The sequence below is a fragment of the Astyanax mexicanus genome, chromosome 6 (genome assembly GCF_023375975.1).
Source record: "Astyanax mexicanus isolate ESR-SI-001 chromosome 6, AstMex3_surface, whole genome shotgun sequence".
Taxonomy (NCBI): domain Eukaryota; kingdom Metazoa; phylum Chordata; class Actinopteri; order Characiformes; family Acestrorhamphidae; genus Astyanax; species Astyanax mexicanus.
In genome coordinates, this window is record NC_064413.1 from 440,978 (window position 1) to 460,841 (window position 19,864).

At 38.3% G+C, this 19,864-nt stretch overlaps 2 protein-coding genes across 3 annotated transcripts in view; one reads left to right on the top strand and one right to left on the bottom strand.

Annotated features, from left to right (window-relative positions):
- Positions 1 to 19,864, top strand: part of abcd4 (ATP-binding cassette, sub-family D (ALD), member 4) — a 234,306-nt gene that overhangs the window by 88,200 nt on the left and 126,242 nt on the right. The gene's annotated exons all lie outside the window — the stretch shown is intronic.
- spidr (scaffold protein involved in DNA repair) overlaps positions 1 to 19,864 on the bottom strand; it is a 40,037-nt gene that overhangs the window by 18,691 nt on the left and 1,482 nt on the right. The window contains exons 3-10 of one of the 2 annotated variants that reach the window (XM_049480831.1): positions 19,389 to 19,452; positions 18,409 to 18,579; positions 17,858 to 17,943; positions 13,739 to 13,962; positions 11,763 to 11,863; positions 9,016 to 9,193; positions 3,220 to 3,433; positions 2,457 to 2,677 (exon numbers count right to left, since the gene is read on the bottom strand). In XM_049480831.1, the coding sequence (XP_049336788.1) occupies positions 2,457 to 2,677; positions 3,220 to 3,433; positions 9,016 to 9,193; positions 11,763 to 11,863; positions 13,739 to 13,962; positions 17,858 to 17,943; positions 18,409 to 18,579; positions 19,389 to 19,452 (1,259 nt within the window). The remainder of the gene's footprint in view (positions 1 to 2,456; positions 2,678 to 3,219; positions 3,434 to 9,015; positions 9,194 to 11,762; positions 11,864 to 13,738; positions 13,963 to 17,857; positions 17,944 to 18,408; positions 18,580 to 19,388; positions 19,453 to 19,864) is intronic. The other variant, XM_049480832.1, reaches the window with a different exon arrangement.

Below are 19,864 nucleotides of genomic sequence, written 5' to 3' on the forward strand. Positions count from 1 at the left end.
GGGGGCGGGGGGTAACAGGGGGCGGGTGCAGAATGAGCGTGAACATTGTGTTCAGGGAGGGGCGAGATAGTTAGTCATTGATAACATCTAGATCAGAGGTTTATCTGCATGGAGGAGAGGTGAATGCCCTCAGTGAAGATTCAGAACTGCTAAAGTGTGGTTTATAACCATGAAGTGTGGTTTACAACCACTCGCTATTAAGAGCATTCAATAAGAGTACCTGTGTATTTCTTATGGTGTGAATAAAGCATAACCCTGTATTAAAAAAGCAAAAAGCGAAAAATAACCATATTTTTCGCACTATAAGGTACACTAGATTAAAAGGTACATTATGCTATACTAGCAAGGAACAGGGTGTCGCCATGTTTCCCTTTTAATTCAGCAGATCTCGCCGCTGGGAGTGGTTGGGGAGTAGTTAACTAAGTTAAGTAATGCTAAGCTAAGTAAACAAAACTGTTAAGTTTATTATTAAGAAAAAAACATCTTTTTTTGTGTGCTGTATGTTAATCTATACAGATTTCTCTCCTGAAAACAGGTTATTTTGGTTAGTAAAGCATATCTATTTGTGTACAGTAAGCTCAGATCCCAAAGTTTTGCTTACGGTATGGCCCATTACTACAGACAAAAGTAAAAATAAAATCTAAAAACAGAGAGACAGAGAGTCTTTGCAAATCAATAGTCTAAATAATCAGTGTGGCCTATGCAAAGTTTTAGACGTACTACGGTTGATCAGCATATCAGACCTGAGGTATACCACTAACTGTGATTAGAAACTGTCTGATGACTCAAACTTTCTAATCCATCAAACATGGGTTCCTTTAGGCAACTGTCCAAAGATCTAAAAATGACAGTAATTGATATCCACAAACAGAGAGGACCTAAAAGAAGACAGCCACGCATTTTTATAGCTTGCAGTTTCTACAGCTACAGTGCAGCCAGTGCTTTTAATACACAGCAGTTCAGGGGATCTGTGGACATCAAGATAATCTGGATGATTAAGAAATTCTCAGAGAACTTCTCACATGGTGAAGGAAGAGACAAATATATGAGTGTCAAGAACTTAAACAAAAATGTAGCTAAGCTAAAACTAAAATTGCAAAAGCTTTGATTAAATAAGAAAGATTTAAAATTTTCCCAGACAAGACCTGCCACAATAATTATGTTATTGTACAATACTGTGCACTTTAAAAGTTCTCAGTCCCTTGTTTTAAATGTCAGGGCCTCAGAATTCTACCAATCAAAGTGTGGAGCTACTCTGAGCTTGTGAAGTCAGACTCTGGCTCTTTTTGAACTTTTTGCCGAGTAGCATCACAGCACTAACGCTCGGAGGAAAGCGCAGCGACTCGGTTCTGATACATCAGCTCACAGACGCAGCCTTGTGCTGATCCACATCACCCTAGGAGTGATGAGGGGGAAGAGAGAGCACCATCTACTGTACTGTACCCACCCAGAGAGAAACAGCAAGGACAGCTGAATGCAAGCTGCATGACTGGGATTCGAACCAGCGAACTCCTGATTATAGCAGAGCTTGAGCTTGTTAATGTGGTAAAATAGTGATTTCTTTGCATGGGTAACTCTATGCCTCTGTTACTAGCATTGTAAGGCTGTTAGTTGGGAGCATCGGCTAAAGGGGATATATTTGGGAATGCTGCTGGAGAACGGAGGTGTTCCACATTAAACTCATACTCATCAAAGAGGCATGCATTAATTCATGCAGCAATTCTTCTAGAAAAACGACTACATGTAGCACTGGGCTACTCAGATTAAAAAGGAGAGATAGAAGCGACAGTACTACTGCCTTCACAGCCTAGAGCCGCTCACACTGTGCCTCCCAGCAGAAACAGGGTCAGCCAGTACGACTCAAACTGAAACTGCTGACATCATTTCAGCACACAGAACAGAGGAGCAGGAGTACACACAGCACCGTTTCAATGCACTCGAGAGCCTCAAGCAAAGCGAACCATCCAACTGCACCCTCCAATATACAGCTCTGGACAAAATGAAGAGAGCACTTAAAAATTATGAGTTTCTTTGATTTTACCAATCGGAAGGTGGATGATCACAAACCATCATACCAAGTTGAACTGCTTGAATTTTTGCACCAGGAGTAAAGCAGCATAAAGTTATCCAAAAGCAGTGTGTAAGACTGGTGGAGGAGAACATGGTGCCAAGATTCATGAAATTAAAACTGCGATTAAAAAACAGGTTTATTCCACCAAATATTGATTATTTCTGAACTCTTAAAACTTTATGAATATGAACTTGTTTTATTTGCATTATTTGAGGTCTGAAAGTTCTGTCATTATCTGGGGACAGAGGCCAGCTCAGGACCCTAGGAAATTGATTGGTTTGCTTGCCTTGTTGCAACGGGGCCGAGTACAGGCCAGCTATTTAAAATACACTGCACATCCTCTACACTAGAAAAGGTCTGATCTGGGCTAAGTAATTTACATTACCTGATAATGTGCTGCTCTGCTGTTGGTCTAGATAAAGTCTTGCTGGTAGTTTTATGGCTTAGGAAGCTTGTGGTGGTGGAGCGTCTGACAGGAACCACATACACCCTTTGAACCACGACCTGCACAGGTCCAGACAGAGATCCTGATGGACCTGAAGCCTCCACAACGTCCAATAAAGACTTGTATACATCTCCTGCTTCTCTTCTGGTTAATGCACACACCTGGAATGAATGAGAAATACATCTCTATTTCATTTCAAGCTGCACTTAAAATCCTTTATTTTCCCCAAAAATCATCAGAGCTGCTAATAATCCGGTGCTCCTTATGTATGAATTCTATCAGTCAGGTATTAAGGAGCAGTAAAGACACTCCACTGAAGTACAGAGTTATACAGGAGATTCAGTTTAGTTCTCCAGCACCCAGACAGGAGCAGCATTAGCATTAGCCACTAACCGCGATCACTATTTCCCTGTTCAGAGTTGTGTATTATTGACCTGCAGCCTGCTGCTAACCCCAGCTAGCACTGCTGGATCGGTTAGCCGCTAATGCCAATGCTAATGCTCCAGCCTTAGTGCTGGAGAAACTTGGGAATCTAAGCTGACTTAGAAGTTCCTTATAGTGTCTTTTAAAATGCACCTTATGTATGAAACAAGACCAGAAAATAGACGTATATTGATATTATAGTGCGAAATATACAGTAAATTTAAAAACTAGTAAAGCAGGAATTTTGCTGATTATGGGTGAAGAAAGCAGAAGAACACACCTGTTTTTCAGGACTCGATTTCTGAATAGATGTGATGATCTTCTCGCTCGGATATAAGCACTTGATTAAAGGGCAGGGTCTACTCTTCTCTTCTGAGGGTCGAACTTTTGAGCAGACGACACTACTCTCCATCTTTACGTCTGAAATAACTTTCTGGCTGAAATGAGTGTTCAGAATAACAGGATGCTGCTCTCCATCGACAATCAGACTCTGCCTAGAGAAAAGAAATTAGATTAGATATAGATTAGAATGGCTAATACACCGGCTTGTCTAAAGTTATCAGACAACAGTGTGTAAATTGATGATACGCTGTAAGGTGTTATCCTGTTGTGCAAGAATTTAACATTTCTTGATCCACACGTGTGTTTCACATATCGTGTTCCATATCGTATAGTACGAAATAATATCGCCAACATTTCTGAATATGGTGAACTATATTATACAATAAGACACACCCCTAACTATCACATTACTACTTTTTTTTTTTTTTTTTCCTGTTTTTAGCAAAATGTTTGTCTGGGCTGAGACCAGTTGAGAACCCCAGCATTCATAAAAAGCCTCAATAGGAAAAATCTGATCTGGACGAAGTAATTTACATTACTTGCCAATGTGCTGCTGTGGTGTTGGTCTAGATAAAGTCTTGCTGGTAGTTTTGTGCCTCAGTGAGCTTGAAGTGGAGCGTCTAACAGCAACCACATCCACTATTCGAACCACGACCTGCACAGCTAAATAAGTTAAGTAAAGCTAAGCTATGTAAATGAAACTGTAATAAAAAAAGACTTTCTTTTTTTTAGCGCTGGATGTTAATCTACACAGATTTCTCTCCTGAAAACTGTTTATTTGGGTGAGCAAAGCACTTCTGTTTATTTACAGTAAGCTTAGATTCTCAAATTTCTCCAGCACTAAGGCTGGAGCATTAGCATTAGCGTCTAACCGCTCTAACAGTGCTAACCGGGGATAGCAGCAGGCTACAGGCCCATAATAATACCCCTTGAACGGGGAAATGGGTAGCGTGGTTAGCAGCTAATGCTAATGCTGCTCCAGTCTCGGTGCTGGATAACTAAACTGCACTGATGATTTTGGGAAAATGTAAGGATTTTAGGTGCATCTTATAGTGTAACAAATACAGTAAGTTATATAACTATGTCAAAAGATAGACTGCAGAGTTTTTTCTGTTATACACTCTGTGTGTTTTGACATCTTGTGGTTAACCTGAACAATTTAATTAAACCAAACTTTACATAACCCCTATAAAATCAAGCTACAGTATAAATGCACAGGCAGGATAATATTTTTGTTATTTTTTATCTGTATCATGTTTAGTATTTTTCCATTTCCTGCCCCGTCTAACGTTCTACATGGCCAGGCCTGCTAAGCCGTCCCATGTGACGCATAGACCAGATAATATGGGGCACGTCACAACTCTGAGACACAAGATATCTGAGCGGCGGAGAGATTTTCTATTCTTTCTGAACTGAGTGAACCGCAAGCAGAACCAGGAAGCTGGAAGGAAGCCAGCTGAGGCAAGTTTACACAGGACAGGTGGAGCTCCTCCAGCCTGTTCAGCTCAAATACACCACCCTGCACTACTGTCCCCTCACTGAGAGAGAGAGCAGTGCAAAGTTCAGATACACTCTCTGCAGTTTACTCATTAAACCATGCATTAAAAACCATACACGAGAGGAAACTACAGTTTGTAAAAGTTAGAAAGTATGGAAAATGCAAAAATAAATAAATAAAAGAAAAAAATGCATGCAATGTTTCTTAGATTTACTATGACTTTTATTTCATTGCAGAAAGTACCAAGTAAAAAGTATGGTATTTTTCACACTATAAGGTGCACTAGCCATGAACGTCTATTTTCATACATAAGGTGCACCAGATTATAAGGCGCATAATGTGACACTAGTAAGGAACAGGGGTGTCACTATGTTTCCATGTTTTAGTGGAAAGTCAAACGACTTACATAGATTTCTCCTGAAAACTGTTTATTTGAGTGAGTAAGATGCTTCCATTTATTTACAGTAATCTTAGATTTACAGATTTACACTAAGGTTGGGGGCAGCAACATTAGCATTAGTGGTTAACCGCTACCCACAGTTAGTAAATGCCACTCGACAGCGCTAAGATGGAAAGAGGATTACTAGATCTTTAAATGCACAAGAACATTATGGAAACACTGGAAAAATTTAAAAGTATCAACAACCTTTACTGGATTAGATAAAGCTTTTATTTTATTTAGATTCAATTAGTTATTGAATACATTTAATTTACTGACCTTAGAGGATTTAAAACAGGCTTTAAAGCAGCACTTTACGTACTGGCAAGGACTTGGAGATACGATACACATCACAATACAGGAGTTTTACTTTAAAATCAATTCTAGAACAAAAACTGTGGTGTAAATTAAACACAGCATAATATTTATAAATCTGCAAACTTTTTTTAAAGTGTTTTTGAAAATCTGTGCAAAACATATCTTTTTTTGCAAAACAAGATATTGTGAAGTATATGATTGTATTATTATCTATAATTTTCTTGCACCACTAATTTAAAGTCTGAATAATATCTAAGGATATATCTTCAATCACACAATATATCCACACACAACCCAATAAATAAATAAACTATAATTTAATCTCACATAATCACAGACAAATTGTTTAGTAATTTGTAACTAGTAATTTAGATTGTTGTAAACAATGTTCTAAACAAAATGCAAAACAAAAGAAAGCACTAATCATAAATAAACGCTGTGCGGATACCAGTAAAGGGTGTAGATCTGGATTTTAGATACAGAGTGTACCTTTTCCGCTCTGTTTGAACATCTCATCTTAAGACAATAGAACAGGAAGTGCTAAAGTAAATACAGACTTGCTGATGACGCCAGAGCTCCACTCCACAGGTGAGGGTGTGGTCCAGGTGTTCACATGCTCGAGACATTTTCTCTAAACTACAGAACAGGTACCGTTTTTCTCTGACAACTACCAATTACGTGAATATTTACAATTGTAATGTCTGATATTTGCAAATATATAAATATATAAATAATTGTTTTGTCACATCTCCATTTACGCATTTTGCTTTTCTCATCTGTTTTCTTTACATGATGAATGATTCTACAGAATGCCTCAAAGTGCACTGGAATAAAATATTTTACATGTAATTTCCATTTAAAGTTGACATTGAAAGATTTTCCTTCTCCTGTAAAAGTGCAATTCAATTCACTTACGTACAATTACACTTATTTATCACCTTTTTGCCACTCAAGGCATCTTCTTGTAGCAAAGGGAGGTTCTACATAGCATTAGAAAATTGTAAGTACTTAATAAATGTAATAAAGGGGGTTACTAAATTGACTGCATTTATCTGATTTACTGCACTGATCCAGAGAGACTTACAAGGTCAGTGTAAAGTTAGGAGTCTTGCCCAAGGACTCTTATCGATGTAGCACAGCATTCAGTCACACAGAGCAGGAATTGAACCCCAAATTTGTCTCCCAAATGATGTGATAGCTTACTGGCAGAAAGTGGTGTTATCCACTGTGCCACACCAACCTACATAGTAAGACCCAATCCCACTTTACTCCCTGGTCTTACCACTTTGTCCCGATTCTTGTTAGGCTGGAGGGGTAGGTTAGGGGGGAAGGGATATGGGCTTGTTTGCTCTTCACACAGAGATTTTTTAGATGCACACTTTAAACCGAGGGGTATGAGAATCACTGGTAAGATTTTAAGGAACAAACGACTAAAGAAACCTGCAAATTTTAGTATTTTACTTAAAAGTGACGATTAGCACTATATTACCAGAGTTTATTATGTAGTTTCAATGGTTTATGAAAAAAATCCTTATAACAAGCACAAAAAGATTACTATTAGTTTGTCTCAGTAGCTAGGCTAGCTAGCTAACTTTCCCGTTCCAACTTAAATGGTGCAACAGACAGCAGGGGCTGCAGCATTTAAGGCAGAACCAGCTGCCCGCTTTCTGAAGATATGATATGATAAAATAACCCTAAAGTTAACTATACTGAACTTTAGCTTTAGCGCTCCTGATGATGTATCAGTGGTGATGTATGAAGGTTTGTCCCAATTCTTAGAGGGAGGATAGCACCACGTCTTCTTCTAAGTGGTAGAATACATATTTAAAATCATAATAAACGTAATAATATCAAAAGAACTAGAAGTTCTTTTAAAGATGCAAATATAAAATCGTCAGAATCTGTATAGATGACAATCACTTCTGCCGAGAACTCCACAGAGGTCAGAGTACATACAGTCAAACTAATGGACTTTCCAGGATCAGCAAAGCCAACGGGCTTTCCAGGGTCGACCACACCAACCCTAAAATTAATCCCTACACACACAAACTCCCAAACTCAGAAAGCAACACAGCAATAACACACAGCACTGCATGTGCTTTCAATTCCCTGCCCTGGCGTCAGTCACAGCTATTGTGATCCGCCGTTCTTTACGAGAGAGGGAGCGAGAGCGCAGGAGAGAGAGCGCAGGAGAGAGAGCGCAGGAGAAAAAGGATCCAGCTGTTTATCCCCCTGGCTTGCTGGAAATGAGCACAGAGCTGCCAGGAAGAGGAATGCAGGCCATTCCCTGGAGCAGAGGAATGACGTAGGAGCGGCGTGGGAGAGGGAGTGGGCGTGAGTGAGGAGGGAAGAAAGGGGGAAAGTGAAAGGAGAAAGGAGAAGGTTCGGGGCCCTGCACTGCTCTCGGTAGCTTCAGTTTAAGCCATGCATCTCCTCCCCCACAGCTGGAGCCCAGCTCGGATGTTCTCCTTCTATCCTCCCTAAACCCCCCCACCAACCAAAAGTTCCTTATCAGACCTCAGATACAGTCAGAGCTGTGAAATGCATTTCATATTTCCACCAAGAAAATCATTCAGAAAACCACTGAAACGCCAAACGTTTAGCTTTCTTTCTAAACTTGCACTTTGCAAAAAGTACTGCTCCCACGTCCCATCACTTTTCCATCTTATGAAAGCTAAAAGTGCTGTACTAATGCAAAGAAAACAAGTTCATATTCATTAAGAGTTCATTTCAATTTAAGAGTTCAGAAATCAATATTTGGTGGAATAACCCTGGTTGGTTTTTAATCACAGTTTTTTTTATGCATCTTGGCATCATGTTCTCCTCCACCAGTCTTACACTTTGCTTTTGAATAACTTGGACTTAGCAAAAAGTACTGCTCCCATGTCCCATGACTTTTGCCACATCTTACGAAAGCTAAAAGTGCTGTACTGACCTGTAAAATATGCACGTGGGGCCTCCTGCATTGACTGTGGGTAAGATTAAGTCGCTTGCATGGATCGTTTGCACGGACAAATCTAGCCAGATGCCGCCGGTCACGATCACAGGTATTGTGCCGAAATAAACAATTATTATCAGAGTAAAAAAAATTTAACTCATCTAAAATATGTAGTAAAGTAAAAATAATTCTCCAGTAGATACAGATACAACATTTTAGTACTCAAGTACAGTAGTGACATAATTCTACTTCCTTATTATACTTTATACTATATCTCTGATCAAATGCAACACACACTGGTGTGGTTAATTCACAGTAAGTGGCATTACACAGAAAAAACACATTATTAATAGATGAACCACACTGTAACTTTGCACGATTGATGTGTTAGTGGTTTCTCTATAATCTGTAGAAGGGACATTCCACAAAGTGCTGTACAAAACAGTAACTGTACTAAATCATGTCAAATTATATTTAACTAAAATATACAGTAGTGAGTTTTACACACACAGAGTGCGCACGAACAGGAGGAGGGTCTCACCATGGTGGATAGACACAGATAGTGTCGCCCACAGCAGGAGCCAATTGAGTGGCGGTGTCCCTGTTGAAAAGGGCGACGCATGGCTGTCTCTCAGCGGCTCTCTCGCACAGTGCAGCTCGCATCCCACACACCTCTCGCACGCTCTGCACACGCAGCACTAATACACCCGCTCTCTCTTCTGAAACACACAAAACACAACCGGATCAGAAAAAATCATTACTGTTCAAAACTGACCTCGATAATCTGAAGATACACATGCAGTGCGGCAAGTTCATGATCAATTGAGAAGAAAAACGATTTAATGGCCAAAAAGAAGTGAAAATATGCACATTACGCTATTAAAGGCCATCAACCCATGAATTAGTATTCATGGCCCCGCCCACCTGGGCACGGGACCGCCCACAGGCAGAGCTGCAGCCGGGTGGCAATGCCGTCTCGTCAGATAGGAGGAGCTAACAGCGCTAAGAACAGCATGCAGTTCATTCCTGTGTTATTTGTGCAAATAACACATCAGTGTTTATATACTTTACCCAGTAATTCAGAGCTAAGAAACAAATGGTTAGAATTAGACTATGGAGGAAAAACACCACCAGCCAAGTACAATTGAGATAGATATGTGTTTAGATGTTTAGAACAGTTCTGTTTACACTAGTTTAAAGTAAAAATCCACTTTCTGGACCTGGACTCCACACACCTCTGTGTGTGAGTAACTATAGGTTTAAATAGGATCTCCAGTGGATTTGGTGTTTTACTCTGAGAGACTCTAAGACTAGGTCAGTGTCTGAACTGCACTCTAGATTATATTCCAGAGGTTTAGATTCATTATTTTATTCTGAGAGCAGGTTTGGTTTTATTTGTGTGGAGAAAAGGTACACACACTGCCTACTTCTAAAGAACTCATTTGAACTCAGTAGTACATTTCTTTTACACCCACCCGGACTTTTAATGTCTTTTCTTCACTTTCCACCATCAACTGCTGGCTAAGAGTTAACATCTACACACACACACACACACACACACCATGCAGAACAAGAACACAGAAAATCGTTATACCATGGAAAATGAAAATGAAAGAGGGTGCACATGCGTGTGTAATTTCCTGCCGTCAGTTAAAGCTCCGCCTGCTGACAGAGAGTTTTCTACTCGCAACAGAAAAATACAACATCTCCATCTAAAGCTCTGCAACACGACACAAAACTACCCAAACTCACTAATTATAACTAATGTTGTTCCAGGCAGAATAAAATAATCAAATAACAATTGCATTTCAAAAAGTGTGTTTTCAGTTTACACACTGCTATCCCATGTTAGTGCAGTATTCAATGCAATATAAATGTAGCACGCTCTGTTTTGCAGTTGATGCAATTGGTTGGTATTGGTTTTAAAACAGTGAATTTTATCACAAAAATGTGTGCTGTAAACATCTTATATTGTAATAGCCTGCATTTCCAAAAGGACAGTAATTGCCTACTAAATATATTAAAGAGAACAGTATATTTAAGGAGTATTTTAAGGACTATGTGTACTATGTGTGAAAGCGTGCAAGTGTGTATATGTGTGCATGCGTGTGTGTTTGTGTGCGCAAACGTATGAGTGTGTGTGTGTGAGTGCGGATGTGCGAGTGTGTGTATGTGTGCCAGGTGTGAGAAAGATTTGATAAACCAGTGAATCCGGATCTTTTCCGCCTGATTCCAATCCTTTGAAAATAACATGATCGGCCCCGATTTCCGATAATCAGATAATCGGATCAGGGTCGTCCCTAACACACACACACACACACACACACACACACACACACACACACACACACACAAACAACTAAAAAGTTCCCAATCAGTGCAAGAGAATGTGCACTAGTATACCTGTGCACAAGCACAAATAGTCTAGCTTACCTGCGAGAATATTTTTTATCAGCTTAAATGTAAAAGGTTTGGCTTCACAAGTCTCAACTTGTACATCATTTAATAAAAAAATAAAAAATACTAAATCCCTGTTTTTATAACTTTTTAATTACCCATACTTTTTTACGAGGTCTAAAATAACTGAACCCACATCTTAAATATATTAAATATACAATAATTCCTGCTTTAATCCAAATTTCTTTTTTTTTTGTACAGTATCCTCACTGCCTCAGTGCTTTTACAGCAGAGTTACAGTACATTCACTAATTATGTCCTGACGACCAAAGTTTGTGTAGAATATCACGTTCTCTACGTCTCTAAAAACAAGCAAACTTCTCTCCACATGTTCAGACTGGTTAACTCCTAAATAATGTGGGCAGCAGGAGAATCTGTCAAAAAACACCAGCTGGTTCACTGAAGTTCTGCAGCAACCGAACATTAGAATGTGTTTAACCTGTTTAAAATCAGCTAATGATTTCAGTGTCATTAAAAAAGTATGTGCAGCACTTTTAGCTGTGATTAGATCTGCAACTAGAAAAGATATACGTAACTGAAGCTCACCAGGGTGGAACGTTTACTGAAACCAATTCTACAGTATTTTTTCCACTGTGAGGCAAATAAAAGGAAAGATTCTCAGTTTTCCCCCCAAACAAAACATATGTACTGTTTAATTAAAAACATAAGTAAGTGTATTTTTTAATAAAATGTCATTTTTAACAACAATAATTTCATTTGGTTCTCCTTATCTAAGATTAGGCCTTTTAATAAATGATTGTCAGTAACATTTGTAATAAGTTACTGTTTACTAGGTTTATACAGAGCGTTTTTGGCTGTAATTTACTGTACCTGTAACTGTGGTAATGCTGGATACAGATTGGTGCTTCCAGAAGCTTACAGCTGACCTCTGTCTACACTGAAGTTTATTCAGTCTCTCTGCGAGTCCCCCACTGAAAAAAGCACAGAACAAAAATACACATTTACAAATCACCCTCTATGAAAAATGTGCACACAGAAATTAAATTAGAGTTTTTGTTCTAGGACAGTGACCTAATCCTGATTCTTAGCAAAAATCTTAAAAATGTAAGTAATTTACATTAAGTAAAAATAATGTGTTAAATGCATCATAGTCTGTAGGTCTGCGCAAACATTCTGGTATAAAAGTCATGCGCTTCTTGATTCTATAACAATAAAAAATAATGCCCCCTGTCTGCTCGTTATTATATTTGATTGATGAGTTATAATTAGAGACGTCCTCGATCTGATCACATGATTAGAAATCAGGCCGATCATGTAATTATTAAAAGGATGGAATTCGGGTGAAAAATATCCAGATGACTGATTTATCAAAAATGTGACGTTATGTTGTTACTCCACGAGTTCTCTGTAGACTCTGCTGCACTCGCGCTCTGAAAATGCTCACACTGTTGCGTCGATTAAAGCTCTCTCTCTTTCTCTCTCTCACACACCCACACACGTCTCTTCAGAAAAATAAAAATGAATAAAAAAATGCCATATATGCATTTAACCTCTGTAAGTAACTCATAAAATATTCTATTTTGAAAAGCATTAAAACTACTTTAAGATATTATAATACAGTAAAAAGTCTAGTCTAAATCTAGTCTGCTAGGCCTAATAAACCACAATACACTATTATTACTGTCTCCCTCCCAAAAGATACAGAAATACCAGCATTAAAAATGTAATCGTCATCTTAATTACGAATAATCACAGAATTGTTGTTCTGTGACATTGTTTAGCTTTTTTTATTTAAATGGAAATTTTGTAATGGCAAATTAGTGAGTGTTTATTTTGTGACAAGCTGGCTGTTTAGATATTGTTGTTTTAATAATAATTAATTGATAATCGGCAGATACTCAAAATCAAATGACTAATTTTAACCTTTTTCAGGGAACTATTATATCACACATAAAATCGCCAAGCCTCCCCAAAAACTGCCATATGGTTACATTTATCTACTTAAAAAGATATACGGTAAATAAAAAGCTCTGGCTGGATTAGTGCTGAGTTTTACTGCAGTTAAAGGGCTGGTTATGGCTATCAGCGAGGTCAAAGGTCAGCTGGAGAGCAGAGCTTTCAGTAGCAGCAGCTAAAGCAGAGGCACAGCTCCACCAAGAGGAACACACATCCTACAAACTGCCAACAACAGCACAGCCCGTCCATCACAACACCATCTAACCACTAAACCTGCCTGTTCAACAGAACAGAAAGAGATTAAAATCAGCTTTTAAATCATTTAAAGAAAAGATGTAAAATTAGCCAAGATCATATATTCTCAAAAATGTTAGATATTTAAAAGTAAAGATGTCTTTTGCTTGTTAAAATATCCTAACAATGATGCTGTTTTCTTTCTGATGTTGCTTTCAGAATGAAGCCAATACACAGTTCTGAAAAAATTTAAGAGACGAATTAAAATTGATTTCTGGAATATAATCAAGAGGAAGATGGATGATCACAAGCCGTTTGCACCAGGAGTAAAGCAGCATAAAGTTATCCAAAAGCAGTGTGTAAGACTGGTGGAGGAGAACATGATGCCAAGATGCATGAAAAAAAAAAACTGTGATTAAAAACCAGGATTATTCCACTATATATTGATTTCTGAACCCTTAAAACTTTATTAAAATGATTATTTTTGTCTCATTTGTTTGATTTGGTTCTTTGTAAGAACTTTTATGCCTTTTTAATGAAAATCTGCTAAAACTTTAGTCAATTTCATGCATACATTTATACAATTTTAAAGGGTTCACTAATTTTTAAGCATCACTGCACCCTGAAAGGCCCTTAAATCAACAACCAGTCCGGACCTTTCAAACCTGCGCCTCTTTTTTCCGGAGTCCTCTGGTGTTTTGGAGGTTTTATCTGTTTTTTTGGGGGGAGTTTGGAGCAACGCTTGAGCCGAGCGGACCCACTCGCTGACGGATCTCTGGCGGTGGGATGCTGGCTCTAAAGAAGACGTGTCCAACCGGGAGCTCTGCTCTGAAGCTCCATCACTATCAGAGGTGGAACAGTCTGAGATATCAGGAACCATCTGAAATCAGACAAATAAGTTTTTCTTTAGTTTACAGCAAAACAGAACTAAAATGAACTTGCTTGATGTTTTTAGATAAAATTAAATGACATAAAAACCAGTGAGACACTTCTCTCATATCATTTTCCTTCATTTACATGCTGGTTTCATATTAAACACAATACAAACATAACATACCTGTATTTCTACTAAGAATCTCTACAGCTTTTATATGTAAAGTTTTGATCCCATTTAAATCCCATTAAAGCAGCCAACAATTCCTACTAACTTCAGCCCTACTTTATATGAATATTGGAATTATACTGTATTTTTTTTCATAATAGCTTCATTATTATTGAAACAACAGTGTCAAAAACAAAACATACAAATAATAAAAAGCCATATAAATGATTTCCAATTAAATATTTATTTTATTATTAAACATTAACAATTCTGCGATTAATTAATTAAGCTCAAGATGAATTTAACTTAAACACTGAAAGTTTTGTTTTGGGAGGGAGTCAGTAATAATAGTGAAGTGTAGTGTGGTTTATTAGGCCTGGCAGACTAAACTTAGACTGGACTTTTTACTGTTTTATAACATTTATATTGTAATATAGGGAAGTTTTCTACTTTTAAAATTAGAATATTTTAATTTGTAATATATATATATATATATATATATATATATTACACATTAGTGTGTGTGTGTGTATGTGTGTTTGAGAGAGAGAGCGAGAGAGAAAGAGTCTTCAGCACAGTGACAGTGTGAGGACAGTTTGGAGGAAAATGAAGCGTGAATGGGATAAAAGTAGAGTATGGCTCAATATGTAGCTTGCTGGATTAGCCTCTGTGCTAATCTGCCTTAAATCAGTGTTTATAAACAAAGCGACCACAAACACTTTAGCAACTCACAACATGAGGGATTTTCACTAATTTATTTTTGAGAAATCAGTGATCCGGAACTTTTTCACCTGATTCCAATTCTTTTAAAATGACATGATCAGATCTAGAACATCCCTAAATAAAGACTGTAATTTTGTCCGTAACTCCACAGGATATACAGTATTACTCACTCCAGGTATGTAACAGGTCACAAAATGCAAATAACAGAATGCGTAAGTGTGTGCGGATGTGTGAGTGTGTGAGTGAGTGAGTGACAGGGTACTCATTCTATAAATCACTGTTGATTGAAGAGGAGATAAACACGGCGCTGTCAGAGAGAACACACTCCTGATGCGGTTAAAGAACCGGTTTCTTGTGGAAAAAAACAGAGCGCTGCCTCCCTCCCCATCATGTGGAGGCATGATCAGCATTCCTGCAGAGCCGTCAGCCTACGTGAGCTTTTTACACTCCACTCAACTTAACCCCACATGGCCGTCTGCCAACAGACGTCACGCCGCAAATGCTCACACACACTCCTCCTCCTCCCTCACACTCTTCTTCCAGTTCCTCCTCCTCCTCCTCCTCTTCTCTTCTCTTGTCCCACTCTCGTCTGATCCCACCCCTCAACCCCCCCCCCCCTCTCCAGAACACCATGTTCCTGGCTCCTGCTCAAAAATGTGTTCATCATGCAGCGGCTGAATCTGAATGGAGGAGTGCACACACTTAAACACCATCAAGTCTGTCTTCGCTCTGGATTTTTTATTTTTTTTTACTCTGGGTGTACGGAGTGTGCAGAGTCATAGTAACTTGGCATTTCCTACCCATGCAGGAACAGAACGGCTAACCCAAGGCAGAAGACATGAAGTCCTAGAAGTGCTGGATTTCTGTGGCACAGAGCCACCAGGGACCAAGCAAGCACAGAAATTTAACTTTACTATTACTAATACTATAACATGTTTATCTGTTATTTAACTACACTGACCAGGGCTGAGTATCGAATAGAGCTGCACGCTATTGGAAAAATTAAGAGACCAAATGAGCATTGTCGTTTTGTTTTATAAACTACAAACAACATTTCTCCCAAATTCCAAATTAAAACATAAATCACTTAGAGCATTTATTTTTAAATGAGAAATGTTTGAAATAACAAAAAAAAAGATGCAGAACTTTTTTAGAATGCCTCAAATAATGCAAAAAAAAAGATCATATTTATAAAGTTTTAAGAGTTCAGAAATCATTTTTCATGCATCTTGGCATCATGTTCTCCTCCACCAATCTTACACACTGCTTTTGGATAACTTTATGCTGCTTTACTCCTGGTGCAAAAATTCAAGCAGTTCAGTTTGGTGGTTTGATGGTTTGTGATCATCCACCTTCCTCTTGATTTTATTCCAGAGGTTTTCAATTTGGTAAAATCAAAGAAACTCAGCATTTTCAATGTGTGTGTGCTGATCGACATCACCCTAGGAGTGATGAGAGGAAAGAGAGAGCACCATCTACTGTACTGTACCCACCCAGATGGAGAAACAGGAAGAACAACTGTGCTCTCTCGGGGCTCTGGCAGCTGATGGCAAGCTGCATGACTGGGATTCGAACCAGCAATCTTCGCCATCATAATGGCAGCGCTTTAGACCGCTGGACTGTTTGGCACCCAGGCATTTTACTTTTAAAACTATACCCAGTCCTTCCAATTACTCAGTTTCAACGGGTCAGTGCCCCCTGATTTAAGCTCAATTGACCTCAATCATTTCAAAACCGCTGTGCTGATGATGCCAGGTCACAAAACAGTGATTGCTAAGACATGCGTATAATTGTGCACAACACAGCTCTGTTTAATCCCTTTAGAAAAGCCCTGCTGGAGGACTGGAGGCTCCGGAGCAGCTGCCCAGCGGCCTAAAGTCACCGTGCCCAGAGCCAGCTGAGCGCCGGAGACTTCCAGCAGCTGGAGAAACAGCAGCGGAGGAGATTTCAACTCTAAACTGAGAGAAAACACTGACCAGAACTGTCAGGAGTGATGACTGTAGAACTGAGAAATGTATGTAATGAATTTAAATGCCATGAAAACTTACTTTGTGAATGGAATTTTTTAATTGAGAGCTGAATATTGTCGTTGTCCAATGAAAAATCTCCAAAGCAGCAAGTTCTAAAGGAGGGAGATAAAACCTTCTAAACTCAACGTACAAAGAGTTTATTTCAGGTAATTTTGAAGAGTTTCTATTGGTCCGTTGATCAAGAAATTTTGCACAGTGTAAGGGACAGTTTATCTGTTCAAATTATGTAGTAAACTAAAAATCAACAAAAAAGATATACTTGTTTTTTATTGGATAGCGATGATATAAATGTTTAAAATGAATTTTAAAATGTTCTATAATCACAAATATTGGGTTAAGCGATGTTTCATGCAATTTTAAGTGTTTCATTCTACATCCTTAGGATTTTACAGGAGGTAAATCCTATATTATATAACCTATATTTAAGCTTCAGTTGAGAAAGACTATAAAAAAGGTATAGTTAAGGCGTCCGGCCTCAGGACCTGCATGTTCTGTTAGGAAGTCAATGTAAAGAGAGTTTATTTCAGGTCATTTGAAATTATTTCCATTGGTCCGTTGATCAAGAAATTTTGGCACAGTATAATGGACAGGTTGTCTGTTCAAATTATGTAGAAAACTAAAATTCAACAAAAATAGATATACTTGGGTTTTTTTTTTCCATTCGACAGCAATAATATACATGGCAACATACATTTAAGTGTTTTATGCTACATCCTTAGGGTTTTACAGGAGGTAAATTCAATGTGAAATATTAAAGATTCAATTGAGAAAGCACAAAATCTTTTAAAATTAACCCACAAAAAAAATTGAATAAAGGCGGCACCAAGACCTGTATATTCTGCTACAGACCATATTTTCACAAGTCTGTTCTTAAGAGTCTAAAGTGACCTCTAGTGGTACTAAGGAACATAGAACATAGCCCCCCCCCACACACACACATTTATTATTATAAATTACATATATTTACAGGGTTTACTCACCACAGGAATCTGCTCTTTGGAGGTAGAACTCTCCTCCTGTTCCTCGTGTTCACTCTCTGAATCAATAGTGGGAAGATCATCTGTGTCTAACAGCAAAAGAACAAACAAAATACAGGTGATTTGCATGATCATTAAATTAATGATTATTAAAACTCCTTCTAAAATGATAAAATTAACATTCATATAAACTCCCTGTACAAAGACAAGGAATTGTACCTAAAACCAGTAAAACGTACGCATTAAGGATTGGTTTGAGTAAGTGTGAATGATGTGTTAATGCACTTTATTTAAAGTATAAACACATCATGATCAATCACTTCTACATATCTAATACAGCTCTGGGAAAAAATGTGTGTGAAATATTTTTAAAAGACGTCCCCCTGAGAAATCCATCCGGATGGAGCTTTAGGCTGCAACACACCTGTACAGGACACTGTAAAAAGCATTACGGTGTCACTGGATCATTTGTAATTTCTAGTTCCATAAAAATAAATAAAAAATAATTAAATATGGCTGTAAGAGAACAATGAGTTGTGGAGGTAAATCTGTACCTGCTCCTGCACTGAGTAAACGCAGGTATCTGCTGTAGTAGCTGCAGGAGGACTGAGGGCCGGGTCTGCATCGCTCCGGGGCCTTCAGTGGAACCTGACTCTCACCATCCGACTGCTCCTCTTCACTTGAGCTCCATGAAATTTGGACAAAATCACCCTCTCCACGCTTCACTATCAACAACAGACAGATACAACATCTTTTAAACAAACAGAGAACAGTGTTAAAATGAGCGATATTGCAATTATTAAATTAAATTCTATTTTTCCCCCCATTTTACTCCCAATTTAGCTAGGCCAATTGTCCAACCTATTCAGCTGCTACTCAGCTGTATATACCCCATCGCTAGTGATGCAGAGTAGCATCATCACAGCGCTAACGCTCAGAGGAAAGCACAGCGACTCAGTTCTGATACATCAGCTCACAGACGCAGCCTTGTGCTGATCCACATCACCCTAGGAGGAGTGATGAGGGGAAAGTGCGCCAATTACTTTGTTACAGTAGTATATTTATACAATTAAATAAAAAAAAACTCAATGATTTGTCATAGACAAGATCATCATTAATTGCAAAAATACCCTGAAATGTTGTGATATTATTTTAGGGCTATTTTATCCAGCCCTTATTGTCATCAATTGGAATTTTTTCCTCTAATATTGTGTAGCCCTAAACTGAACCATGCATTACTTACAGATAATCTGTTACTGAAGCAATAAGAGAAAAAAGTCCAGCCTCATTAAGTAATAAACGAACCATCATTTATCCTGGCTTTTTGCAAAACTTGTCAAACTTATTCGTCCAGATATATGTATATATTTTTTTCTGCAAAACAAAATAACATGTAGACCCAAGGTGAGTAAGGTAAAGGTGATAGCTGAAAGAGAGTGCTCCATGAGAGAAGAAAGAAATCTCCATCTCCACTGTGAAAAGGTCTAAAGTCAGGTCACTTGTCTAATGCAACTGTTTAATAGCGCTGAGTTACCTGGTGTGGATGAGTGTCCCAGAACCTGCAGTGCTCTGCTCTTTCTTCCAGCTGTCTGAAGCTTCTAGAAAACAAAGACAACAATCATTCTAGTGTTCCTTTCTTCCACATTTGTGTTAGAATATCCAGTCTGTTCATGAACTTTTATTAAACGTTTTCTGGTCATACCGTATTTAAAGTAAATGCAAACTGAAGTAGCTAGTGCTGTGGACGTCATGTGATCGTAAAGTATTTAGCTATGTTAACACAGCATTCCAACAGACTATTTAACCTTAGCCTTATTTACAGCTTAGTTACAGCACAGCTAAACAGCTTTCACAAACACAGAACACAATAAGGTAGGAGTGCTCTGGCTTCCACAGAAGAGGAGCTGCGTCTGTGGTTGAAGGTGTTAATTTAATGAGTATGAAACCCTATAACTAACTTAGTTTACTATAGTACTTATACTGTCCGTTTATTATCACTGCTGGTGTAAT